Source organism: Lolium perenne, chromosome 7 (assembly GCF_019359855.2).
Source record: "Lolium perenne isolate Kyuss_39 chromosome 7, Kyuss_2.0, whole genome shotgun sequence".
Classification (NCBI taxonomy): Eukaryota; Viridiplantae; Streptophyta; class Magnoliopsida; order Poales; family Poaceae; genus Lolium; species Lolium perenne.
In genome coordinates, this window is record NC_067250.2 from 181,089,754 (window position 1) to 181,117,643 (window position 27,890).

At 45.9% G+C, this 27,890-nt stretch overlaps 1 protein-coding gene across 1 annotated transcript; it reads left to right on the top strand.

The window, feature by feature from the left end:
- Window positions 1-21,525: 21,525 nt before the first annotated feature.
- LOC127314876 (beta-ureidopropionase) lies at window positions 21,526-24,922 on the top strand. The gene is made up of 6 exons (XM_051345401.2): window positions 21,526-21,998; window positions 22,776-22,883; window positions 23,062-23,250; window positions 23,772-23,999; window positions 24,088-24,312; window positions 24,438-24,922. Exons 1-6 carry the CDS (start codon window positions 21,876-21,878, stop codon window positions 24,801-24,803), a joined length of 1,239 nt encoding a protein of 412 aa, XP_051201361.1. The 5' UTR covers window positions 21,526-21,875; the 3' UTR covers window positions 24,804-24,922.
- Window positions 24,923-27,890: the final 2,968 nt, after the last annotated feature.

The following is a 27,890-nucleotide window of genomic DNA, read 5'->3' on the forward strand; positions in this document are numbered from 1 at the left end:
AAGGCCTTTCAGACCTGGACACAAGAACACCTCGTACACACTTCATGGATTATGAAAAACTAAAGAGCATCGCTGCAGCAGACTGTGCTAAAAAAGGCGGGGAAGACCCCAATACCTGGATATTTGGAAACTTACCTGTAAGAAAATTTCAATGACCCTTTATCTTTTTTGTTAATTGTATCTCATATTGCATAAGTTAATACAATGTTTTCATTTTCTCATCCCAACAGTGGAAAGCACCAAATGACATAGTTTACTACCAGAAAAGGAATCCACTAAAAAGAATGTATCCGCACCATGAAGACCAAATGATGTCGGCAAAGCGTACTTTCAGAAAATCAAGCATTCCAGCTGGTGGTTCCATTGAAGAAGAAAACACCAGTGTATCAGAAGATACATTGGAACAGATTGACAACCTGCTGACTAGCGCATACGACCTATCACACAAAGTACCAACTACATTTGACCGCCTCAAAATGGAACAATGTTGAAAACCAAGCATCTACTGTCAAAGAAATTTCTGACAACGAAGCTAAAGTTATAGAAAGTTTACAGAAGACAACATTTCATCTCAGACAAACTTTCGCATTGTTCAAGAAAGCACAGGATGAACGTTGCAAGCAAATTCAGCAAGATGAAAGGATAGCAAATAATGAGGTACGACAAAAGACATAATCACACTGGCAATTTTTTGTTGTGTCTGTTCAAATTTAACTAATCTAACTACTTACAAATCATAATTTTAAATTTCCAAGTACAACAATATAAGACTAATAAAGTTTAAATACAAAAAACCAGGTTGACAAAGAAGCTGCATCTCCAACTCAAGAAGGCACTGCAGAAAAAACAAGAAGTGGAAAAAATGTGAGTTAACCTCGACTACATATGAGTTAACTTCAATTACAAATACAGCAACCGTTTAAATTATTTTTCTAACTTGTTAACATATCGTAACAGGTTGCGAAGTAACCTGCTTCTGCAAAAGAAAGGATTCAGGTACAATCAAACAATGAAGATAATATTAACTTGTTCATTGAATACAAAATAAAGTAATACTATTAAGTTGCTGTGGTGAATTTACAAAATAAATAATTTTTTTATAATAAACTTTTTATGTTATATCTTTGATTTACAGGTGCAAGATGATGGCCCAATGGAAGCATCAGAAAACTTTTACTTCTACAACTGAAGTGTGACGAATGTCTGTACTAAGACGTTGGTTTGAACTACCTACAACTTTTTTAGTATCTGTACTTTTTGTAAACGTCTGCAAAGTTGAAAATCCGCAAACATATCATTGCATAACTTCCTGATTCGAACCAGTGATTATCAATGTGAAACAAGTGTACTCTTTTCTAACCATGTTGGTTGCATTGTACATCGCAGGAAAAAAAAATCAAAAACAAAATCTTGCAGAACAAATTTTTGCTCCTCTTGGTGCGGACGCTGTACTCGTATCTCCATCACCTTTTGTACTCCACAATCCTTGCACATGTAACTCCGCCAGACAAAACAGAAATTGTTGCAGAGAAACAAAAAAAAACACGGTTGGTACAGACGCTGTACTCGTCTCTATGTCACCTCCGTACTCCACAATCCTTCCACATGTACCTCCGCTAGACAAAACAGACATTGTTGCAGAGAAACAAACAGAAACACGGACCCCTGCTCCCATTGGTGCGGACACTATATTTGTCTCTCTGTCACCTCCGTAATCCACAATCATTGCACATGTACCTGCGTTAGACAAAACGGAAAATCACAAAGGGAAACAAAGGGAAACACGGTATAGTGCTCCTCACCGTGAGGATGCTGTACTCGTTTCTCCCACACATCTGTACTACACAAGCCTTGCACCTGTACATGCGCTAGACAAAACGGAAAATCACAAAGGGAAACACGGTACCGTGCTCCTCACCGTGCGGATGCTGTACTCGTCACTACCTCATATCTGTACTCCACAAGCCTTGCACCTGTACCTGCGCTAGACAAAACGGAAAATCACAAAGGGAAACACGGTACCGTGCTCCTCACCGTGCGGATGCTGTACTCGTTTCTCCCTCATATCTGTACTCCACAAGCCTTGCACCTGTACCTGCGCTAGACAAAATGGAAAATAACAAAGGGAAACACAGTACCGTGCTCCTCACCGTGCGGATATTGTACTCGTCTCTACCTCACATCTGTACTCCACAAACCTTGCACCTGTACCTGCGCTAGACAAAACGGAAAATCACAAAGGGAAACACAGTACAGTGTTCCTCACCGTGCGGATATTGTACTCGTCTCTACCTCACATCTGTACTCCACAAGCCTTGCACCTGTACCTGCGCTAGACAAAACGGAAAATAACAAAGGGAAACACAGTACCGTGCTCCTCACCGTGCGGATATTGTACTCGTCTCTACCTCACATCTGTACTCCACAAACCTTGCACCTGTACCTGCGCTAGACAAAACGGAAAATAACAAAGGGAAACACAGTACCGTGCTCCTCACCGTGCGGATATTGTACTCGTCTCTACCTCACATCTGTACTCCACAAACCTTGCACCTGTACCTGCGCTAGACAAAACGGAAAATCACAAAGGGAAACACAGTACAGTGCTCCTCACCGTGCGGATATTGTACTCGTCTCTACCTCACATCTGTACTCCACAAGCCTTGCACCTGTACCTGCGCTAGACAAAACGGAAAATCACAAAGGGAAACACGGTACCGTGCTCCTCACCGTGCGGATGCTGTACTCGTTTCTCCCTCATATCTGTACTCCACAAGCCTTGCACCTGTACCTGCGCTAGACAAAACGGAAAATCACAAAGGGAAACACGGTACCGTGCTCCTCACCGTGCGGATGCTGTACTCGTTTCTCCCTCATATCTGTACTCCACAAGCCTTGCACCTGTACCTGCGCTAGACAAAACGGAAAATAACAAAGGGAAACACAGTACCGTGCTCCTACCGTGAGGATGGTGTACTCGTCTCCACCTCACATCTGTACTCCACAAGTCTTGCACCTGTACCTGCGCTAGACAAAACGGAAAATAACAAAGGGAAACACAGTACCGTGCTCCTCACCGTGAGGATGGTGTACTCGTCTCCACTTCACATCTGTACTCCACAAATCTTGCACCTGTACCTGCGCTAGACAAAACGAAAATCATCCAGAGGAACACAGAACGTGCTCCTCTTGATGCAGGCGCTGTACTCGTTAATCCCTCACCTCCATACCAACCAAGCCTTGCACCTTCAACTACAATAGACAAAAACGGGAATAATCCAGAGAAACAAGGTCAAGTGCTCCTCTTAGTAAAGACGCTGTACTCGTATTTCCGCCACCGCTGTACTGTACAAGCCTTGCACTTGTACCTGCGCTATTGTCTTTCCTATTATTGTCTTTTTGAGAACAATCCCATCCACACATCGGAAACTAATGAACCACAACATCCACAAGATCTTTGGAACAATATAATATATGTAAAAGGCACTGACGACAAAACACCGCACCAGGTCCCGTATGTCATAAAGGCAGAATACAATAAGTGTAAAAGAGAGTGGACGACAAGACCTCACAAAGAGGCTCCCGGATGTAATAGTGGCAGAATAGAATAAACATAAAACAGAGTGGACGATAATGCCCCCAAGTAGGTCCCGAATGTATAGAGTCATAATAGAATAAATATAAAAGTGAATGGACAATAACACCCCTAAGTAGGTCAGAAATGTCTTTGGGTAAAAACCACACCAAAACTACTCTACTTGGCTTCTAAAATCAACAGTTCCACACCAACCGCTTTGCAAGAATCCACCTCCTTATCCAAAACAGGAAAAGAAAGCAACAACAGCAAGGGAGCATCGCCGGCATCTCCATCACAGCACACCAGCTTCAATTCAGAAAACTATCCCAGGTTTCGGATCATTGGTATGTATATCTCCAAAACTTATAGATTCGGTGGAAACTCTATGTTATAAATAGATCAGTCGCATACAACAATAATGCAGAAAACAGATCTAGGGTCTACTGGAAAACAGTCTCACTACGCTTTCTTTTGCCACCTCGTGAATCAAGCACGAACTTGAAGTTCCGCTCATGGATCTAATAGGAACAAACATCACACACATACATCGTATTCGAGGTCAATCAAGGGAAAAAGATCAAATGTCGGCGGACACAGAGATATCAATAAGTATATAAAATTTTAATTCCAAGTCAACCAAGAAAACAAGGTTAAATGATTAATATAGGTCATGAACAATATATTCGTTGCTAAAATATACTAATATTCCACACTATGATATTTAAATGACAAATAAGAAAAGATATAACTATAAATCAAATGAATTTCATTATCACTTCGAACTAAGTTGAAACAAATAAATTATTTATATCCAAAATGTATTTGTTTGCATTAGTGAATAATCTGTAGTTCCTTGGTCTCCAAAATATATTGCAAGCATATGCAATTTGATGGTTACCTTTTTGTTCTACATAGAAAATGCTCTCAAGACTGCAAAAGGATGCACACAACAGGGCAAAGAAGTACGGATACTTGTGCAGAAGCTGTCCAATATGCGAGGCCGACCCTCACTACCAGGTTTCAAAAAATATATTACTCATCAAATACAATGAAAGTTGACCTAAATTCAATTTAAATATGATTTATAATGAATGAATTAATAATTGAAATGTCATATCTAGGAAACACTGCTTGCAAGAATTCAGGAGACTGCGCAATCAAGGGCAGAGGAATACGGAAACTTGTGCAACAACTATCCAACATACGGCGTCGACCCTGAAGACCAGGTTTTCAAATAATCATAAGTTAATGCTTAGTTGCGTATAAACCATATTACTTCATGTCATGCAATGAAAGTTAATTTAATTTTATTTAAATCTTAATGCATCTAAACTATATGATCTTAATGCATCTAAACCGTAGGAAAGTCACGCAACAGTAATCGTGGTACAACCAACACCGCCATCAAAAGAGGCAAAGCAATGATGAAAGTGACAACGAGACGGAAAAAGGTGTTGACAGAGATATTGATGAAAGTTATGCACAGTTTATCTCAGAGGTGTTGAACAAGATAACTGTTAGAGGTACAAATAGTAGCAACCAAAAAAGCAAACATTACAGTGAATATATAGTTTTCAATGAAAAATTTATAATACCTCTTGATTGTAGGACCTGGACTGTATGGAAACGAAAATTTTGACGAAGCATGCATCTTTGGAAACCACGTGGAGATGAATTACACTCAAGTACTCCAGCTGACAAATGAAGTCATCACGAACCAGACACCAGCTATTAAACATTATATTTGCACCATGACTAAATCATTTGTTACAAGAGGCATATCTAAGATGGTAAGTTTATCGGAGTTTTCGTAAGTCTATCTCGTCAATTATATAAAATACTTACTGTCTTCATGACAAGAAAACTTCTGACATACTGTACAACAAAACTAATAATGGTTCGTTAATATCTTAGGAATTTTCAGAAGAATTCACTAATGAACACATTCGGGGATTCATACAAGAACCGGTTAAAGTTGTCGTCAGCTGCACATCGGGAGACATTACAATGTATGCTACCATGAAGATGGATAAGAATGGGAAAGCTATGATAAAGAAAGGATTCCGAGATATAGTTCAAGAATTTTACCTGAAAGAAGGAGACATTTGCTCATTTAGCTTCAAAGATGAAAGAGGATCTCCATTCTTACATGGCAGTGCCTGGCTCAAGCTTGTCATAACAAAGCTAAAATGTGAGGCGTAAGTTAAAATAAGTACAATGTGTCGTACAGAAACAATGTGAACCACGCAACGAATTACGTTCAAGTATTTGTATTTGGTTATTAGTTAATGCTAGTGTCACGTGTACTTTTCAATATTTTATATGTAATATTTGAGAAACTACTCGAATTTATTGACACTGTAATGTTAATGGTAGTGTCATATGTCTGAAATTCATTTGCTGCGAACTGTACTTGACTCGTCCTCACCGCTGTACTCGACAAGCCTTTGCACCTGTAACTACACTAGTGAAAAAGGAAAGAGACACAGTCCTGTACTCCTACATAAGTTGTACTCGACTCCCGGTCACCCCTGCACTCGACACGCTTTTACACCTGTACCTGGGCTAGAGAAAACGGAAAGAGACAAAATCATGTACTCCTTTTTGTGCGAAACATGTACTCGGTTCGCCATCACCGTTGTACTTGACACGCATTTGAACCAAGATACTGCGATGGAGAAGCACAGACTTGTACTCATTTTGATGCGAAACCTGTACACGACTAGCCGTCATCGCCGTACTCGACACCCAACAGAACATGTACCTACGCTAGAGAAAGCGGAAATCTTTCCAGATAAATCAAAAAGAAAAACACAGTACCGTGGTCCTCTTCCTACCTAACCTGTACTCGTATCTACGCCGGGGATGTTCTTCACCACCATTCGAACATGTACCTGCGCTAGAAAAAATGGAAAATGTTTACAGATAAATCAAAAGAGAAATACAGTACCGTGCTCCTCTTCCTACATAACCTGTACTCGTCTCTACGCCGGGAATGTACTTCACAGCACTTCGGACGTGTACCTGCGCTAGAGGAAACGGAAATCTTTCCAGATAAATCAAAAGAGAAACACAGTACCGTGCTCCTCTTCCTACATAACCTGTACTCTACTCTACGACGAGGATGTACTTCACACCCCTTCGGACGTGTACCTGCGCTAGAGGAAACGGAAATCTTTCCAGATAAATCAAAAGAGAAACACAGTACCGTGCTACTCTTCCTACATAACTTGTACTCGTCTCTACGACGAGGATGTACTTCACACCCCTTCGGACGTGTACCTGCGCTAGAGGAAACGGAAATCTTTCCACATAAATCAAAAGAGAACACAGAACCGTGCTCATCTTCCTACATAACCTGTACTCGTCTCTACGACGAGGATGTACTTCACACCCCTTCGGACCTGTACCTGCGCTAGAGAAAACGGAAAATCTTTCCAGAGAAACAAACAGAGAAACTACCTCGTACTCCTCTTGGTTCCGACGCTGTACACGTCTCTACGACGAGGATGTACTTCACAACCCTTCGAACATGTACCTGCGCTAGAGGAAACGGAAATCTTTCCAGAGAAACCAAAAGAGAAATACAGTACCGTGCTCCTCTTCCTACATAACCTGTACTCGTCTCTACGCCGAGGATGTACTAGACACCCAATAGAACATGTACCTACGCTAGAGAAAGCGGAAATCTTTCCAGATAAATCAAAAAGAAAAACACAGTACCGTGCTCCTCTTCCTACCTAACCTGTACTCGTATCTACGCCGGGGATGTACTTCACCACCATTCGAACATGTACCTGCGCTAGAAAAAACGGAAAATCTTTACAGATAAATCAAAAGAGAAATACAGTACCGTGCTACTCTTCCTACATAACTTGTACTCGTCTCTACGACGAGGATGTACTTCACACCCCTTCGGACGTGTACCTGCGCTAGAGGAAACGGAAATCTTTCCACATAAATCAAAAGAGAACACAGTACCGTGCTCATCTTCCTACATAACCTGTACTCGTCTCTACGACGAGGATGTACTTCACACCCCTTCGGACGTGTACCTACGCTAGAGGAAACGGAAATCTTTCCACATAAATCAAAAGAGAACACAGTACCGTGCTCATCTTCCTACATAACCTGTACTCGTCTCTACGACGAGGATGTACTTCACACCCCTTCGAACCTGTACCTGCGCTAGAGAAAACGGAAAATCTTTCCAGAGAAACAAACAGAGAAACTACCTCGTACTCCTCTTGGTTCCGACGCTGTACTTGTCCCTACGACGAGGATGTACTTCACAACCCTTCGAACATGTACCTGCGCTAGAGGTAACGGAAATCTTTCCAGAGAAACCAAAAGAGAAATAGAGTACCGTGCTCCTCTTCCTACATAACCTGTACTCGTCTCTACGGCGAGGATGTACTAGACACCCAATAGAACATGTACCTACGCTAGAGAAAGCGGAAATCTTTCCAGATAAATCAAAAAGAAAAACACAGTAACCTTTTCAGAGAATAAAAGAGAAAACGTAAGTACATGTTCGAACTGTACTCGACTCGTCCTCACCGCTGTACTCGACAAGCCTTTGCACCTGTAACTACACTAGTGAAAACGGAAAGAGACAAAATCATGTACTCCTCTTTGTGCGAAACATGTACTCGGTTCGCCATCACCGTTGTACTTGACACGCATTTGAACCAGTACCTGCGATGGAGAAGCACAGACTTGTACTCATTTTGATGCGAAACCTGTACACGACTAGCCGTCAATGCCGTACTCGACACCCAACAGAACATGTACCTACGCTAGAGAAAGCGGAAATCTTTCCAGATAAATCAAAAAGAAAAACACAGTACCGTGGTCCTCTTCCTACCTAACCTGTACTCGTATCTACGCCGGGGATGTACTTCACCACCATTCGAACATGTACCTGCGCTAGAAAAAATGGAAAATCTTTACAGATAAATCAAAAGAGAAATACAGTACCGTGCTCCTCTTCCTACATAACCTGTACTCGTCTCTACGCCGGGAATGTACTTCACAGCACTTCGGACGTGTACCTGCGCTAGAGGAAACGGAAATCTTTCCAGATAAACCAAAAGAGAAACACAGTACCGTGCTCCTCTTCCTACATAACCTGTACTCGTCTCTACGACGAGGATGTACTTCACACCCCTTCGGACGTGTACCTGCGCTAGAGGAAACGGAAATCTTTCCAGATAAACCAAAAGAGAAACACAGTACCGTGCTCCTCTTCCTACAAAACCTGTACTCGTCTCTACGCCGAGGATGTACTTCGCACCCCTTCGGACGTGTACCTGCGCTAGAGGAAACGGAAATCTTTCCAGATAAACCAAAAGAGAAATACAGTACCGTGCTCCTCTTCCTACCTAGGCTGTACTCGTCTCCACGCCGTGGATGTACTTCACACACCTTCGAACCTGTACCTGCGCTAGAGAAAACGGAAAATCTTTCCAGATAAATCAAAAGAGAAACACAGTACCGTGCTCCTCTTCCTACAAAACCTGTACTCGTCTCTACGCCGAGGATGTACTTCACACCCCTTCGGACGTGTACCTGCGCTAGAGGAAACGGAAATCTTTCCAGATAAACCAAAAGAGAAATACAGTACCGTGCTCCTCTTCCTACCTAGGCTGTACTCGTCTCCACGCCGTGGATGTACTTCACACACCTTCGAACCTGTACCTGCGCTAGAGAAAACGGAAAATCTTTCCAGATAAACCAAAAGAGAAATACAGTACCGTGCTCCTCTTCCTACCTAGGCTGTACTCGTCTCCACGCCGGGGATGTACTTCACACACCTTCGAACCTGTACCTGCGCTAGAGAAAACGGAAAATCTTTCCAGATAAACCAAAAGAGAAATACAGTACCGTGCTCCTCTTCCTACCTAGGCTGTACTCGTCTCCACGCCGGGGATGTACTTCACACACCTTCGAACCTGTACCTGCGCTAGAGAAAACGGAAAATCTTTCCAGATAAATCAAAAGAGAAACACAGTACCGTGCTCCTCTTCCTACCTAGGCTGTACTCGTCTCCACGCCGGGGATGTACTTCACACACCTTCGAACCTGTACCTGCGCTAGAGAAAACGGAAAATCTTTCCAGATAAATCAAAAGAGAAACACAGTACCGTGCTCCTCTTCCTACCTAGGCTGTACTCGTCTCCACGCCGGGGATGTACTTCACACCCCTTCGGACCTGTACCTGCGCTAGAGAAAACGGAAAATCTTTCCAGATAAATCAAAAGAGAAACACAGTACCGTGCTCCTCTTCCTACAAAACCTGTACTCGTCTTTACGCCGAGGATGTACTTCACACCCCTTCGGACGTGTACCTGCGCTAGATGAAACGGAAATCTTTACAGAGAATAAAAGAGAAAACGGAAATCTTTCCAGAGAATAAAAGAGAAAACGGAAATCTTTACAGACAATAAAAGAGAAAACGGAAATCTTTCCAGAGAATAAAAGAGAAAACGGAAAACTTTACAGACAATAAAAGAGAAAATCAAACAGAAACCTTTCCAAAAGAAAAAAAATAGAAAAAAAAAACAACAGTTTGATGCGCCGAAGGCGCCTTGATACGAGGCGAAGCCGAGCCGTAGCAATCGCTTCGACATATGGGGTAACGACAAACGGGGACAACGACATATGTCTGCCATTCATTATGTTTATTAATGTTTGATGCGCCGAAGGCGCCTTGATACGAGGCGAAGCCGAGCCGTAGCAATCGCTTCGACATATGGGGGTAACGACAAACGGGGACAACGACATATGTCTGCCATTCATTATGTTTATTAATGTTTGATGCGCCGAAGGCGCCTTGATACGAGGCGAAGCCGAGCCGTAGCAATCGCTTCGACATATGTCATCTCGTAGCACTCTGTTGGAATTAAAAAAAATTGTAATTTGAAAGTGCTACCTCCCTCCCATTAATTCCCCAGAAAACTCACAGCCCGGAAAGACAAAGGGAAAAAGCAAAAAAAAAAAAGTCCCGCCCAATTTTTTGAAAACGTACTACGCGCGTAAAGGGAAAAAGAAGATTAACGGGTCCGCATATTGTTAACGGGTCTACCGGCGCGTAAAGGGAAAAAACCAAATCCGGAAAACGATTCGCGTCTTTTCCCGAGGACACGTTCCGCGCGCGACACGTGTCGTCGCGAGAGCGCGCGCGCGGAATGGGTTTTTCCCTTCTCAAAGGCGGCCTTCGTGTAGTGGCACCCGGAATCGCGTCGAAAGATAGGAGAAGACCAGGCGTTGGTCTTTCCGTTTGGCTCACGGACGATCCGATCGGCAAAAAACCCGGCCTGTCATAGCCCATCGAAGCCGAGTATCCTAATCAGACCGGAGTCGGCCTCTTCTTTCCTTCCGTGAGCATTTAATTGGGAGCCTAGATTGCGATGCATCAAATCGATCCAACCAAATCAAGCGTGCAAGCCAGCAATTCGACGAGAGATCAAGCGAGAACAATGCGGCCAGATCTTGGGCCCTGCCGCGCGCTGAGCAATCCGATCTTCTGTTTGTACGAGGCGGCTGCTTCCCTCGCATCAGCGGAATCCCCACGATTATCAGGACTCTGCCCGCAGGCCCGATCTAGGCGTCGAAACAGGCCACCCTTACATGGCACTACCAGTACGCCAGAGAGGGACCGGGTGGCGAGCGGGTGTGCGTAGACGAGACGACCTGCTCCCCTGCTCCGTCGTGTTTACCTCGACGCCCTCCTGCCTTGCGCCCGCGACGATAGCTGCCATGACACCCTCTGGCACATCCCCGACCTCGTCGACGCCAATATCCATTCCATCAGTAATTCAGTATCTCTGTGTTCTGCAAGCGCGCCCGCGTCAGGCGCCTGCATGAGGAGAGCAAGCAGAGCAGCCAGCATGCCATCACGGAGTCCGCCCAGACGTCACTAACTGCCCCCGACCCATCGTCTGGTAGAGCGCCGGGCGTCCGAGACGACAACGACGTCGTCGTATGGGGTTGCCCAAGGGACGCTCTCGATGGCCGACGCTGACTGCTCGCTGGAGGGGATGGAGAGAGAATCTCTACTACTTAAAAAGAACGAACGTGTTCCCCCTTCTCCCCCTACTTTCGTCGTCCTTTTGGTCGTCCGTCCCACCAAAACAGGGAAAGTCTCACGCTGCAATCCAGCAATCAATCAGTCAATATCAACTCACGCTGCGCCAACTTGGGCCATAATGGGCCAGTAATATCAGGCAAAGCGGGACATATATGGAAGCACATATCAGGCAGTTAATCTCCACAGACAGTAATCGGGAGCAATCACGCTCCAGGCAATCACGCTCCAGTAATCGGGAGCACTATCTAATTTGGAAGCAATCACGCTCCAGCCATGCCAGTAATAAAGCTCCAGGCATATATGGAAGGTAATCTCCACATATATGGAAGGACGTGAATTGCTTTTTGGGTGCAATCATAAAAGCCTCAGAATTTTGCCATCTTCAACCTACAGACTACCATGCCAATGCAACTAAGCCTAGGACGTGCCTGCTCGAAGAGGATAATGGCATCAAGGACATACCCTCGCTTCGCCTGGAATCCCCACTTGTAACTTCTTCTTTTCTGATAACTGCATCAAAGCTTCCACTTGTTAGTTTTACTGATATACATGTGTTCCTCTCATTTCTCAGGCATGTTAGTTTCAGATTTGTTGAAGACATGCACACGTACAGCCATGGTTGGGTGACGATCGTGAAAATTGTCACCGCGCGAACTAAGGTGACTCGGATGGGAGTTCTTATTTACCGTGCCATACTAGCTGACAGAAATGTGAGTCTTCTGAATAATTACACTCTTGGTACCTATCTCACCTGAACCTAAACTCTTGGTACTTAGTTTAGTTCCTCACATGAACATGACATGACACTCTCCATTGTCCCTTGTGATGAACATGACACTCTGTCAACATAGTTAGGACATAATCTCTGTCAATATTTTAAGTTAGCCAGTAGATTTAGTTAGCCAGTAGATTTAGTTGGACACAGGGATTGAGTATAGAGAATGTGCACAGGGACACTGTTATCTCTGTCAACATAAAATCATGTGGGGGAGCATTTACCTTTTCTGATTTGATGTTTTGCTTCAGCACTTTCCATACCTGAATATAGCAGCAAGGATCCACACCCTGATAAATAGTTTCATCACTATTAGTTGCAAATTCACCGTCTAAAACTTGAATTCTTTGAACAACGCTGAACACACACGCTCCTAAGGTTAACATTGGAAAAGAATTACCATGGTCCTCCTTTTCTTTCTGCATCTAAGAGCCCAGTGCACAGTCACATTCAAGTAAATGAGAGGAATTGTATATATCAATCAGACCGACCATTTTCTTCTTGGGTTAAGATCATCCTAAGTAATGGGGAGTGGAGAGCCATTGTTTGAGACTGCATTGCAGCCACAATGTTATGGCATGACCAATTCTGTGTAGGATATGATGTATCTAGCAAACCTGCACAAGTGGTAAAATCTAATTATATCCCTTCTCCAATAGCATCAATCTCATTGCCAACACACAACCTCAATAAACAGAGCATGCATACATCTTATGTGCTTGAAACGGCTATAAATTCAGCATTTAAGCCATTGAGTGCATGTACTCCGAGAGAGAAAAATTCCTTTATCAGCACTGAACATGCCTTTTCAGTATAAGTATACCCCTTCTCAAATAGTATCTAACTCAAATCCTCAATGATAACAGAAGATTAGGAAAAATAAAAGGTCTGGCAATGCTGGGAGGTTGGTGGGGAATATATAGTTAATGCAAAATGCTTAAGGCATTTAACAGTCCATTCAACCAACATTAAAAATGAGTGATACACCTATCCTATACTACTGCACTGGTGAGTTTTCTTAAATCTTCTTGACAGATCCATGTCCAGAAAGTAATACAGACTAAGAGCAGAAGGAATCAAACATGAACTTGTTCAAACGTTTAAATGGAGATAAAATGATCATTTTGTGGAAAATTTAAAATAACTACCTAGCCATACAGCCATCGGCTACAAAAATCCTAAAATGGCCCCAAGAGGGCGTGCGCCATGAGCAAGACTCAATACGATTCTCGCATCCCCGCAGTTGTCACGCCTTCAATAGCGCGCCTTCAAATCCATATTGAAAGCAAAACCGCAGTCAAACGCGATCGAGTCATCAAGGCACCTCTAAATCCAAATCCTATACTCCGCCCAGCAGGAGCAGGCCACACTGCCACACATGTGCCGCAGCGCGCGCCGCGAGGACGAGCCGATCCTATCAGTGTCGCTGCCGCCTGGCCGCCCGAATCCACTGGTACACTGCAGCTACACGCCATCTTCACATGATCGTCCGTGCCCGTCGCTGCTACGGCGCCATCCAGACGCCGCGACTCGATCATCAGTAAAGTAGTCACTACGTAGGAACTATTGCTTGGTTCCCATGTCTAAAATTAGTCAAATCGCTTGATATATCAGGTGTGTGTGTACGATCTGCTGAAAACATGAGCAACTAAATAGTAGTTAGGCTTCAAGCTGACTGTAAGAAGTTTGAACTAATGTTTGGTTGCTATGTCTAAAATTCTAATCATGGATAATCATTTTCCTCATATATCTCTTTTATTATAGCAGCGTTGCCAGAAATGGATAAATGATCTACCGTGGCTTACTCAGCGACCTGTCTGTGAGGACCATTGAAAAGTTCTGCGAGATGGGAAAAATAATGCTTCGATGTTATCTTTTATATTTGATCGCATAAACTAAGCAATATAGGAACACATGACATTCAGCTTGGATAGCTAAACCTTGCTATTTTGACAGGGGCAAAATGGAAAGCAGTAGCATATGGGCATCAAACATATCGTTTCAAGACGAGCTGCGGATCGGCGAGTTATACTTGTTCAGGGGATTCTGGTTTTCGAAGAATAGGATATTCACAGGTAACACGACCAGTTCACAATCTATACTGCAAGTTAGAATAAATGCAGCTTACTTGTAAAGTTGTGCGCTTCTGCAAGAGGTGTTGGGGCCCCGGGCAGTGAAATGGCCCCAAGAGGGCGTGCTCGATTTAGCCCCAAAAGCATCTGACTTGCCTCCTGTCAGCAAGTAGGGAGTATGAGTTAAGGAATACTCAGTATATAAGCAAACTGAACCTAAATACATTCCTATTGTAAAGAACCTAAATATCATCAGTATATCCAAAATAGCATAGGGTGAAAAATACAGATACCTGAATACTAAATCGCACACAACACATAGGTGCATAATTTGGACAAATTCAGAGATGGATATCCTATTGGCCAAACTCAGTTCTCAGTGGCCATTGAGATGAGACATAGTTAAACTCCATAGCCTCTGATCTTGTGAAATAACCAACAGTATGTTTGATTAGGAACTTGCGAAATACGCATAATTTGCTTCAATACTTTTTTTTAATAGAAAACAGGTTTTGAACACAAGCGGGAACAGACATATATTTTACGATCAATCATCACCGATTAAAATCATTACAAGTGACTACTAAAAAATCATTACAAGAGCTACATATAGGAATGTTTCTCCAACTGAATCAATAATTCTACTAGAAAGGTCGTGGCTATCTGACAGATTTTTTTTCGAGAATACACCTGGAAGCTGCATCAACTTTTATACAGGAGTCTGACTCCTGTTGGGAAACAATCCAACTGAATTCTTCTCAATGTTCATCAGGCTCCTCAAGATTCATGCATACCTTCACCTAGGGCTTAAAATGACAAATGTGTGGAGAGCATGCTAATATTAATGTCTAACTCCTCAAGTTGTAGCTGTAAGAAGACATTTTCCATGGAAATATTCTCATCATTCCTCACTAATCAGAAAGACCAGTGCAGAAAAATAGCATCCAAAGCTATATTTGCATAATGTAGAGTTTCCATGATGAAAGATAAATAAGATTGTTATTCTTTCAGAGCCACCTATGTTCTCATGATCATGCTAGCGCAACACTTCAGAACCGAAAAAATACAAGAGAAGCACCTGAAGATGTAAAGGCTCATTCAAAGTTCAGTAATATTTGGATACATTTTATGTCTGAACCTATCCAAATGGCGATTTTGAATTCCTCACCGTCGACGAAGTATGTCGAGCTTGGGTACCCATCGGTGGTCGCAGCGGCGCTCCTTATTGTAGGAGCGTGGGCGGACACGGCGTCGCTCTGTGGGACGGCAGCACCCCAATCCCTTCACGCCGAGCTCGAGGATGCTCAGGTCGGCGCCAGCGGGCTGGGATGGCACAGAGTAGGAGTTCCCGGGCCAGAACGGCGCCCACTCGGGCCATGGCCCGAAGACTGCCTCCTCCATCCGCAGGCAAAGTGGCGAGTGGATTGACCATCCACTCCGGAAGCAGCAGCGGAGCCCTCCATGGCGCGCGCGGTGATAGATGCCTAGGTTCCGGTGGAGATGAGTTCCGCGCCTCCACCTCCGTCGGCGGGGAGGCAGGGGAAGGGGCGGTCGTCGATGCATCGGTCGGTAGGTAGGGAAGTGAGCGATTTCCGCGGCAAAAGCCGAGAGGCAGGGATGAGGATGTCTTCGCCGCACCAGCGAAGGGAGGGGTGTGGTATATATTCTTGCCGGCGGCGGGGAGGCCTGGAAGGTTTGTGCTCGCCGCGACGCCATGAGTGACAGTGAAGAAAGAAGCTTGAGAGTGGGGAACGATGAAGTGGGTGCTATGTGTTCTTGGGGTTATCTTACGGATTTCCAAAAAAAACATTATGGTATAGACAATTTTAAAATTTTAGAATCTATTTGCCTTTAAATTTTAATTTCAAAATGCTACGGTTTTATTGATAATAGTATCCAATTGAGCACTAATCTGGATATCAAAATTTATAATCATGGACTCCTTCCACACCGGTTTACTAGGTCGACTCTTAGTTTCAGAAAAATGTTTGACTATAAATTTTGTTAGCAAATTATGAACTACATCTACATGTCACAGAAATTATACATTAGATTCACATTAAAAGTTGTTTCTAATGGTATAATTTTGTGACATGTAATTTATAGTAGTATTTCGTTGAACAAATTTATGGTTAAACTCTTTTCTTCGATTACGGTTTCAACCTAATAAATCGATACGAAGGGAGTAGGTCATCTTGTGCTTTGTGGGTGTTAAAAGTCCATTTGATTCATGATATTACAATTAAAAATGATGATTATTTAGTGTTTGTCGGTCTCTATTAACTTCATATACATAGTATTTAGATGGTCATTTTTCTTTAACGGGAAGGGGACTTTTTTTTGGCGCGTGCACTATTTTTTCTTCTATACAAAACAGATCAACAATTTTTTTAATTAACTGAATTTTCCATGATATTTTAAATTTACACTACATAATAGACTCCATAGTGGAGGAGGCATATTAAATTTTTGGTTATCGCAAGATCAAGAACTTGTGACTAAATTAGACTAAGCTATTTCCGACGCACCTTTTTGATGAAAAGTTTGTATAATTATTTTGTATGGAAAAAAATCATAGCACCAAAATTTCAGGGTTGGTGCAAGGAACCAAGGAGGAAGTGGGTGCATGGTGCTGCCTGAAGTGGCAAGAAAGAAATGGGCATTCATTGCAAGCTGAAAATGAAGCTGAAGTATAGGCTTGGAAGACTAAATTAAGGGTCTAGCTATTTAATAGATTGTATGTTGTTAGTGTTGTTTTTTAATTAATTGATAGAGTTGTGCAAGAAATGAGATTTATGTGACTACTTGGTCGAAAAATATAACAGTATTTTCGCTTTATCGTCGGATGCCCATTTTCTTACATTTTTTGTGAACACGTGTGTCTACAACGAGTCAGTGATTAGAGTTGAACCATAGTGTGGACAAAGATGATTTCATTGAAGTTCTTTGCTATAAGAAAATATTATATAAGTGCATTTAGAAATGAAATTTGCGTCCCGTGGCAACGCACGGGCATTTGTACTAGTGGAAAAAGAAGGCCAAAAGTAGTAGATAAAGTGGTCCGAGTCCTACGTGGCGGCTGTCCGGGCGTGTCCGGCAGCCCCCAAACCCTCCCCACATATGGGGTGAGTTTGGGGGCTGCCGGACAGCCCGGACGTATGGGGAGAGTTTAGGGACCATGGTTGGGTGCACAATTTTACTCTCTCTCATGTCCGGACGCCCCTCCGGACACCCGTCCGGACCTTTGGGGAGGATTTGGCAACCGTGACTGGAGATGCTCTTAGTAGTCAAAGATTTAAAAGGTTGGCCACATTGATCCCACAAAGAGTTAACTACGGAGCCAGAGGTGGCATTTTCTTTTGCTAGGGAAATATGCAGCCTCCATACTAATGTTTTTATGTCACACGCGATATGAGAACTTGGGTTCATTGTATCATGTATACCAAGAACAGTATAAACATTCTGCAAGTGCATCAGGATGAGGGTCTCCTAACTTTCCCGAGAAACCTTATACATGGTGGTCATGCTAGTTTATCCAATGGAAAAGCCTGGCAATCCCCCGGACGATCCCATCGTCTCTTCCTCCGCCCGCGTTGCACGCCACGCGTCCACGTTCTGGGTCCCACCACGTTCTCCCGTCCCTATCTTCTTCCCTTTCCTTTCGATACTTTTCCCCATCCTCCTCATAGATTGTAGCACCAACAGCTCAGCTCACCACGCTGATTCTCCTCATCTCCCCGTTCCTGCAACCCGCCGCCGCCTCAGCTCGCCGCTGCCACGCCGGTTTTCCGACGCCTCCGCTGCCCTGTCGATTTTCCTCGCCGCGACTATCATATTTCCCCCAAATACTGCGACCGATTTAAGCTATCCAGAGTCGACGCAGTCGACCGCCGGCCGCCCGGCGAGGCAGGCTGAGAGGCCGGACAGGTACGCCGCGCCGTAACAGGCTAGCTAGGAGGAGGTGGTCTCGGCCTCCAGGAGAGCTGGGACGCGGCAAGGACGACGCTCCGCCCTTGCCATGGAGGATGCTGCGGGCCATGGCGGGTGGTCATGGTGGTGCTGGCGCGGGCGGTGCTGCTGCCGCCCTGCTGCAAGGAGAGCGGCGAACCCGCAGCAGTGCTACGACTTGCCGCCGGCTATGCTACAAGCCCAGGGCGCGGTGCTACGACCTGCCGCCGGCGATGCTACAAGCCCAGGGCGGCGGTGCTACCATAGGCCGCTGGCGTAGTCCGGCGATGTTGCTTCAAGCAGCCGTTGACGTAGCTGCCATAGGTCGCCAGCGTTGCTGCCAAAGGCCGGCATCGTTGCTACAAGCGACCATGTTGGCATCTTCTCCGGCGACAGCAGTATTGCCATGAGAGGTGGCGATGCTACCTTGGTGGCATGGGGTTGCTGCCACCAGCGGTTGGTCTTGCTACCAGCGGCTGCCGGCCCAACCGGCGTTGCTACAATAGGCGACCGACTTCGCTACAATCAAGGACCGGTGTTGCTACAAGGGGAGGCCGGCGTTGGTACATTAAGTTGGCGGCGGTGCTACAATGGCACGGCTGTGTTGCTGTCAGCGGCCGCCGTCCTTGCTACCAAGCCACATCGCCGTTACTACAGGGGGAGGCCGGCGGTGCTAGGTGACAAAGCTGCTAGCTGTGGGCGGCTGTGCTTCAAAGGAGGGGCAGTGGTGCTACCATGGGAGGACGGTGCTGCTACAAAGGGAGGGCGGCCGTGCTACCAAGGGAGGGCGGTGCTGCCAAGACGAAGCTGCATGCGGTCAGACTATCTCTGTTCGGTTCTTCAATCTGGAAGCTCTAGCCGGCGTCGGTGCTTCAATCGGGAAGGGAGGTACTGCTGGGAGCCACAGACGTTGGTGCCAGACGGCGGAGGACTCCTCGCCGGAGTTCTAGGGGATGCGGCAGTTGGAGGACTCCTCGCCGGAGTTCTTCGGTGATGCAGCGGTCGAACCCTCTGGGGAAGCGTGCAGGTGGGTGGGTTGAATTTTACCATCGGGGAGACGAAGCAAGAAGGAGACAGTGCGGGTCCACCCACGTGGGAACGGGGAAAGTGACATCTGCTTCTCTCCCATCTAACCGCTGCTTGATCGGACGGCTACCGAGGCGGGGGATCGCGCGTTTTGATCCCCCGGGGGACGCTCAGCGCTACCCTTATCCAATATGTGGTGAAAAGAGAATATGCGGTCTGGCCTCCAAATAGTTACGCATGCCCACATGTATTCCAATCTTCAGATGTTGTTCGTTTTGTTTTGGATATATATGAAGAGACCATTGAATGCTTTAGCAGACTATATAATGGAGCTGGTCAATGTTCCCCCACAAGATTAGAGCATCCCCACTCGTTTGGGCTCCCCACGCCCAAATCCGACGAAATTTAGCGCCGGATGGATGTAGTTTTTGGCCTGGGGAGGCCCATTTTCCCAGCCGCGAGCCCATGGACGCGCACCCACCGCGTGCATAGCGACGGCGCAGTCACCGGGAAGGGCAATCGTCGGAGTTCCCTCGACGCATTGAACCGTCGCGAAGTGGACTGGAGAGCCGGAACGACTCGTCGGGAACGGTCGAAGTGGCCTCGATGCGAGAACCGCCGTAATGGAGCACGAACTCCGGGGAAGAGCAACCGGCGCTCTCTGTCGTCGAGAGACCTACATATACGGTTTTCGACGGGCGACGCCATTCATCTGTTCTCTCGTCACCATCCTCCGTCAACCATGAGCGATATCTCTTGGCCATCGGACACCGACGAGGGGAAGCCGCCCGGATGGCGCCATTGGTGGGATCCACCGCATCGTCCAAATAGCGACGATTCCCCCGCCGCCGGCGGCCGAGACGAGTTGGACGACGAGGAGGAGGACGAAGAGGCCGTGGAGCAGGCCGAGGAAGAGGCCGAGGAAGAGGAGGAGGAGCAGGAGCAGGAGGAGGAGCAGGAGGAGGAGGACGAAGAAGCTGATGAGGACGACGACGAGGACTCAACTTCCTCCGACGAGGAGGTGGCGAGCCGGAAGCGTCGCCGCGACGACGATGAGGCGGGGCCTTCTAAGAAGAAGAAGAAGTAGTTTAGTTTTAAAGTTTTTATATGTAATTCTTATGTTTATTCGAATTATATTCGAAATATATATATAATCTATCTATGTTGCACCAATTGAGAGTTCAAAGCTTTCGTTCGACGAGGGTATTGCCGTAGATCGGGAAGACGAGGGTTTTGCCGTAGATCGGGAAGACGAGGGTTTTGCCGTAGATCGGGAAGACGAGGGTTTTGCCGTAGATCGGAGGCCATTGTCGCCGACAAGTTGGGGCCACGCGCGCTTTCGCTTCGTCCGGAGTCCCCGAGCGCTCCCCGGGGGGCCGGGGATGTCGTGGGATCGCCGGATGGATTTAGGCCCAAATCCGGACGAAAACGAGGAACCGGGGGCGCGACTGGGCCGAATTACGCCGTCCGGATGGAAAAAACGCTCGCCGGGGCCTGTTCGGGGGGACGAGTGGAGATGCTCTTATGCAGCACATCAGGCCTGCAATATGGAATCGTTTGAAACGAATTCGCTGAATGTATGCCTCGCCACTTCCGTCGGTGACATAAGACCATGGGAATTGGCGACAAGCCTCATTTCTGCTCTCACCTCGACGAATGTGACGGTCCTCTGGGCGCGGCAGGTGCGCACCCACCCGCGCACGGTGAGCTCCTTCCCGACCCAAGCGGCGCCTTCATCCTCCCCGCCCTTCACTTCCGACACCCTTATCCTCCGCCGGAACTCCCCCACGGTGTCCCCCGTCGCACTAGCCGTGGGGGCAGGCGCGGAGGCCTGCGCGGCGGCGCAGTAGCGGCGCCACCCGGAGGAGGCGGCGAGCGGCGTCGGGAGGAGGGGGAGTCCAGCAAGAAGCGAGTGCCTGGGGCTCCGGAGACGGCGCGGCGCCAGCCGGAGAAGGCGGCAGGCGGCAGCGGCGGCCGCCATCGTCAAGGACGGACGGAGCTCGGGTGTGCTTTGCGGCTGTCGCGGCCTATCTGCTACTTGCTCTTTCAGCCGTCCGTTTCATCATTCGACGGAACCCGCCTTCATAGCCCGTTCGCGTCTTCCGGTGATTTACGCTTTCCGTCATCGTTCGCGTATTTAGGAGAAGCCCTCCTCTCTCTCTCTCTCGCACTAGCTATTTCTTGCGGTAGTGCTAATCATACGAGGATCACATGATCACGTAACATGCGATCGCCTCCAATCAAACAAGACGCCAACGGAATCAACTCACATGCGAGCAGGAGGGATTGTATAAGACGAAACCAAAGAGCGAGTGCGAATTCTGATCCCGAGAGATAGACTCCTACGCGCTTCTCTTTCCTCGACCGCCCAAGAACAGGATCAGGATGGAGAGCTCCAACGGCAAGCCGTCGCGGGGGGAGGAGGAGGCGGCGGCGGAGGGGTCGATCGGAGGGTACGAGTCGCTGCACAGGCTCCTCGAGTCCAACCTCTCCCCCGAGCTCTTCAAGGTCAGTCAGACTCACTCGAACAAAGTTATCTGTCAGATTAATTGATTCAGTGGGAGGAAAATTCCCTTCTAAAAAAGTGGGAGGAAAATTATGTCTGCTCTCACTGCCCACTTTGAGACACTCCATATGCCCAATAGATTATCTACCTCTGAAATTGTCCAAATTGTGCGGCTATGTGAATTTGTGTGTGATCTACTCCCTCCGTTCACGTATTTTTGGCCAAATCTGGCCGTTTTCATGAACTAACGACGCATCTGGACGTTCTCGGAAACTAATTGCAAATCTGGCCCCTGATGTCGGCGCCAACGCAAATGGAGCCGAACCTGTGCAGTTCGGCGCCATGAAAATTTTTTGCCGAGCTATGTCGGCGCCAATGGCAATGGCGCCGACCCCATCAGCCAACAAAATGCAAATTTTGTATGGCGCCGAACTGCACAAGGTCGGCTCCATTTGCGTTGGCGCCGACCTCAGGGGCCAGATTTGCAATTAGTTTCCGGGAACGGCCAGATACGTCGTTAGTTCGCGAGAAGGGTCAGATTTGGCAAAAATATTCCGTTCACAAAAGGATGTCTCAACTTTAGCCTATTCTTAGGATAAAGTTAGACATCCTTTTGTGAACGGAGGGAGTAGTATTCAGGAACTTCGGTATTTCCCCTATGCTATGCCTTTTGGGATATTCTTAGTATTTAGGTTCATTTTTTGTTTTTGAGGGATGTATTTAGGTTCAGTTTGCTTATACTGAGCTTTCTTTTAATCATATTCTTTACTTGCTGACAGGAGGCAAGCCGATTGCTTTTGGGACTGAATTGTGCACGCCCTCTTGAGGCCATTTCACTGCCTGCGGCCACAACAGCTCTTGCACAAGCGCATGATTTTGATGTGCAGGTTATTTACAAATAAATTTCTTCTACTCCGTGAAATTATATATTAAATTCAAGTGGTAGGTTCTGAAATTATCATGTAATCCGTGAACATCTGATTCTTCGAAAACCAGCATCACCTAACAAATGAAACTATCTGTTCTGTTTTGAAATTATTAAACTGTTCGCTACTTGTGTTACAGGCATTCCGTTTTAATGCTGACAAAGAGCATATGAGGCAACCACGAATTGTTCGAGTTGGTCTCGTTCAGAACTCAATTGCTGTTCCAACAACTTGTCATTTTGCTGATCAAAAGAAGGCTATCATGGAGAAAGTAAAACTCATCATAGATGCAGCTGGTGCTTCTGGTGTCAATGTCTTGTGCTTACAGGTACTAATAAGATTGGCGATTCAGTTGTGTTCTCTTGAAACTCGCATCTACATCTTCAAATGTCCAAACCTGTCATTCTTATTAATATTCTTTCTCTTATTAGTCTAAGCGTCTAATGCTCTGCTCGGCATATCCTGAGCTTCAACTAAATGCTCAAACCATCATTAAACCGTCGTCTTCTCTGACAATCTGCCATCATCTTGCACCAATAATTGAATAAGCCATAAGCTGTTGGGAAGTCGGTTTTCAAGCACCACTGAAGAAAAATATTTGCTTTGCAATTCTCCTCAAGTATCCTTATGGTGAAAGAAGCCTTACAAAATGATACTTCTTACCAAACAGCTTCTCCACCTTCTTTGAGATGGTACCTTTTTCGGCTTCCTTGCCACAAGCACCAAAAGCTAGCTTCTTGAAAAAGCTCACGCTGGTCAAAACTGGCTATATGTTGCTATCCTTCAGATATCTTTGCTTATGTTCCCATAGAAGCATCATTTATTGTGATTCATATCCCTAAATTGCAGGAAGCCTGGACAATGCCTTTTGCCTTCTGCACACGTGAAAAACGGTGGTGTGAGTTTGCCGAGCCCGTTGATGGAGAGTCTACTCAGTTCCTTCAAGACCTCGCCCAGAAATATAACATGGTAATTGTTAGCCCGATCCTCGAAAGGGATATAAACCATGGAGAGATTATATGGAATACTGTTGTTGTAATTGGAAATAATGGCAACATAAATGGCATTCATCGAAAGGTACGCACATCAGCAGCTCTCCTTTGATTAAATATTTTTGTCCTTCTACCTGAAAGTATTTCTAGTCTCTAACTGAACACTACTCCAGAATCACATCCCAAGAGTTGGCGACTTCAATGAGAGCACATACTATATGGAAGGTAACACTGGGCATCCGGTGTTTGAAACAGCTTATGGCAAAATTGCTGTAAACATCTGTTATGGCAGGCATCATCCTCTTAATTGGCTTGCATTTGGCCTCAATGGCGCTGAAATAGTTTTCAACCCATCTGCAACCGTTGGTGAACTCAGTGAGCCAATGTGGCCTATTGAGGTCAGATAAACTATACACATGTTTGCTGTATAACATTTGAAAACTTAATTTGGGATGCATAATTTACAGTATTATTTTAATTTTATTGCTGGAGCGACCCTGATGCTAAGTTGGTGCCATTTCAGGCAAGGAATGCGGCAATTGCAAATAGCTACTTTGTCGGATCAATTAACCGGGTAGGCACAGAGGTATTCCCAAACGCATTCACTTCTGGTGATGGGAAACCTCAGCATGCCGACTTTGGCCATTTTTATGGATCCAGCCATTTCTCAGCGCCTGATGCTTCTTGCACCCCGTCGCTCTCTCGCTACCGAGATGGCTTGATGATATCTGACATGGACCTCAACTTATGCCGCCAGATAAAAGACAAGTGGGCCTTCCGCATGACTGCTCGTTATGACATGTACGCTAGCTTGCTTTCAGAGTACTTGAAGCCAGATTTCAAGCCTCAAGTCATTGCCGATCCCTTGATTAATAAGAGGAGGGCATAATTATGTCTGGATCTACACAGATGAAGTCGATAATTTCCCTTTTTCACATGTTGTATTAAAAAAAATTGTGTCTCTTTTGATTAAGTTTCATCAGTCTGAATTTAGTCAATGTTTAAAAACATCCGTCTTCATTCTTTTGATATTCTGAATTTCGAAGCAAATTTTCTTTGAATAAAATACGCCACACAATATCCCATAGATCAAACGAACCTAGGTTGGATTTACATTTTAGACATGGACACAACTGAGGATCATTGTTCATCAGACCGAACAACTGGTGTATAATGGTGTGCATTCTTGTTACAACCTACACGAAGCCACTCAGAAATGTTTGTGCCAGGCCAAGAAAAAGGATTGGCTATAGGAAGTAGAAAGGTATGTGATTCTATTATCATCCTGCTGATTCTTTCTTCTTTTGTCAGCAAATCTACCGTAAAGTTAACAACAAATATTATCAGCTACTACAAGTTACTGGATGCATCTTCTCCTTCCATATCACCCATTTCTTCAGGAAATCAATCGCCTGCAACGGGAAAGAAAAAACAGAATTGCATATCTGAAACCCTTAGTACAGTCAAGTTTGCTGAAAATTAACAGTGGGTTACTGGCCACATTGAGAAAGTCCCTACAAAAATCCCCACATCAGCCGGATGAGTGGATGACTCCAAGCATCCCCCAAATATTAAACACTACGGCGCTTCTGGTTTTCTCAAATGCTCTCCTAGATGGCTGGATGGGCACGGGAGGTTGCAGGTCGATCAAAAGACAGTGAACTTCACCCTGGATGGCACTCTCGGGGCCAGCTTCGCCAACGCCAGGGCTCTCGCGTGCTTGCGCCTTGACCCGTCTCCACGCCGCCGCCGCGGCAGCAGGCGGACGCGCAGCCTTTCCAGCCCAGGTGACGTCCGCAGCAGTATCACGGCGAGCTCCATCAGCTCTGGCTCCCCACCAAAACCTGTGACGAAAACCTGACGCAGACTCCTTGCCAGGCAACCCTCAGGCCACGTGATGTTTGGCTCCTTCGTCGCCAGCGGCAGAGCCGCAGATTGCTTATCATCCAAAACCTGCGACCAGTGAAACGTCCTTGAAAAACACATGAAGACTTGAACATAGCTGGATGCACGTGAAGTGAAAATACCTCGAGCTTTAGAGTTTCGATTAAATGACAGGCTTTTAGGAGATAAGAGACTGAAACAATATTTACGCCCCAAGAATTCAGGAGCAAAAGGTTGATGGTCCGCAGACCCGCGAACCTTCGGTCATACCGCAGCTGTTCAGGAGACACCTGAGATTAAAAAAAAACATCTCAATTCTCAAAAACCAAGTTGATGAACTGCCGCAACATTCTGCCAAGAGAGAGGAGCTTGGCGTACCAGGATAGGTGACGGGAACTGCAGGAATAGAGTCTTGAGCGCAGGGAGAGTGCCCAGGCAGTCTAGGGGGCTCTGGTTCTTTCGCATGAAGAGGAGCTTCAGCATGTGGAGCAGCGGCACATGTGCGTACTCCACGGCAATCTGCTTACCGGAGTAGTCAAGCCAGAGCAATGCCGGCGCATGAAGTCTCATGCTCTGTAGGGTTTTGCAGCCCTCCACAGCCAGGTGTTGGAGCCGAGCGTTCACAACGTGCAGCTGGACGATCTGGTGGCAGCAGGTGATCACTAGCTTTCTCAGGGCCCCGCAAAGGTCAATCAAAATTTCTACATCCATGTCGGTCACCGAGACAAACTCCAGCTTGACGACCGCCATCGAAGGAAAGGGGGTTGCTGGACCCATTGCTGGGGCCACCTTCAGGCCGCAGTTTTTGAGACACAGCTTCCTCATCTGGGATCCCACAGATGCAATTCTGTGCAATGGGAAGTCGTAGGGTTCCACATGGCTTCCTCCCATGGCTTCTCTGCGACTCTTACGGGCAGTGCGGAGCTCGAACAGCCTCAGCTGGGCCGTGCTCTCGGCAAGCGCCGTCCACCAACGGTCCACCTCGTTGGCATGGGCGCAGGTCAGATAGGGAAACCACAGACTGAACACCTCAACTCCGGTGGCACTGGCACCACGAGTTAGTAGCATTGTCTCCACCTTCCGTATGAACTCAGTTGCTCGAGCCTCGTAGAGTTGTCTGTTGGTTCCTTCTTCTTGGATGCCATTCACGCCAATGGTGCGAGCGTTGAGGACGAGCTTGGGGACATTCTTCCAGAGGTGCCTCCATCCGGTGGCGAGGCAACTCGTGGTAGCGGCGTCATGGATCGGTAGCCGGGAGAGGATGCAAACAAGGATCTCGTCCGGTAACACGCTGATCCAATCTGCATGATCGGCCTGCACATGAATGAATATGTGGATGGTTAATCAGATATTTGTCACTGATCGATGCAGTACTCTTGTTATCTGATAGCCAGACCTGAGCACTGGAGTGGTATGTTTTTCCGCAATGTATCACCATGTTTTTGCTGGGCAGCGACGGACGGTGGGCTTAGCCGACTTGCAGTAGAGGAGGAATTATCATGATCAGTGAGCTGCATAGGGGGTGGGTTGCGAGTTGTATGCATAAAGAGATCATGTATTTCAGCTCACGTGTTCTGCATTTTACTAGAAGTACAATGAATCATACAGCAAGAGATATAACAGAGCAAACATATAATTTGCCAGAACAATGATCCAAAGGAAGAACGATTACAAGGAGTAATAATAAAGGTACTAACGGCAGAAGGACAACATGAAACATATTGCATTTCATAATAACATTATCTGTCATCAAAGAGCAGACACCACATATATATTTTCATGCTTGGCATATTCATCTATTGTGCAACCATTACTAGACTTCTTACTAATTGTCTAAATCATCAACTCAGAAAATGAAGGGATACTGGTTTGAATGGCTTACGTAGCAAATCACTTGTCCTATTACCAAAAACAGACTGGAAATAAATTCGAATGCTTTAGGTGATACTCATATAGTCATATGGTTACTACTGATAGTAAATTTCATTGAAAGATACTGAAGTACTATTTTACTAAATGTCACCCCTGATTTCACATAAGAAAATCCTTAACAGTAAGGCATAAACAGGAGATGCAAGCACATAAGTTTTCG

Excerpts from the sequence above, each read along its gene's own strand:
- LOC127314876 (XM_051345401.2), top strand. The coding sequence starts at position 21,876 with ATGGAGAGCTCCAACGGCAAGCCGTCGCGGGGGGAGGAGGAGGCGGCG. Across the intron at positions 24,000-24,087 it reads TAAATGGCATTCATCGAAAG|AATCACATCCCAAGAGTTGG; the intron begins GTACGCACATCA and ends ACACTACTCCAG. Across the intron at positions 24,313-24,437 it reads AGCCAATGTGGCCTATTGAG|GCAAGGAATGCGGCAATTGC; the intron begins GTCAGATAAACT and ends GTGCCATTTCAG.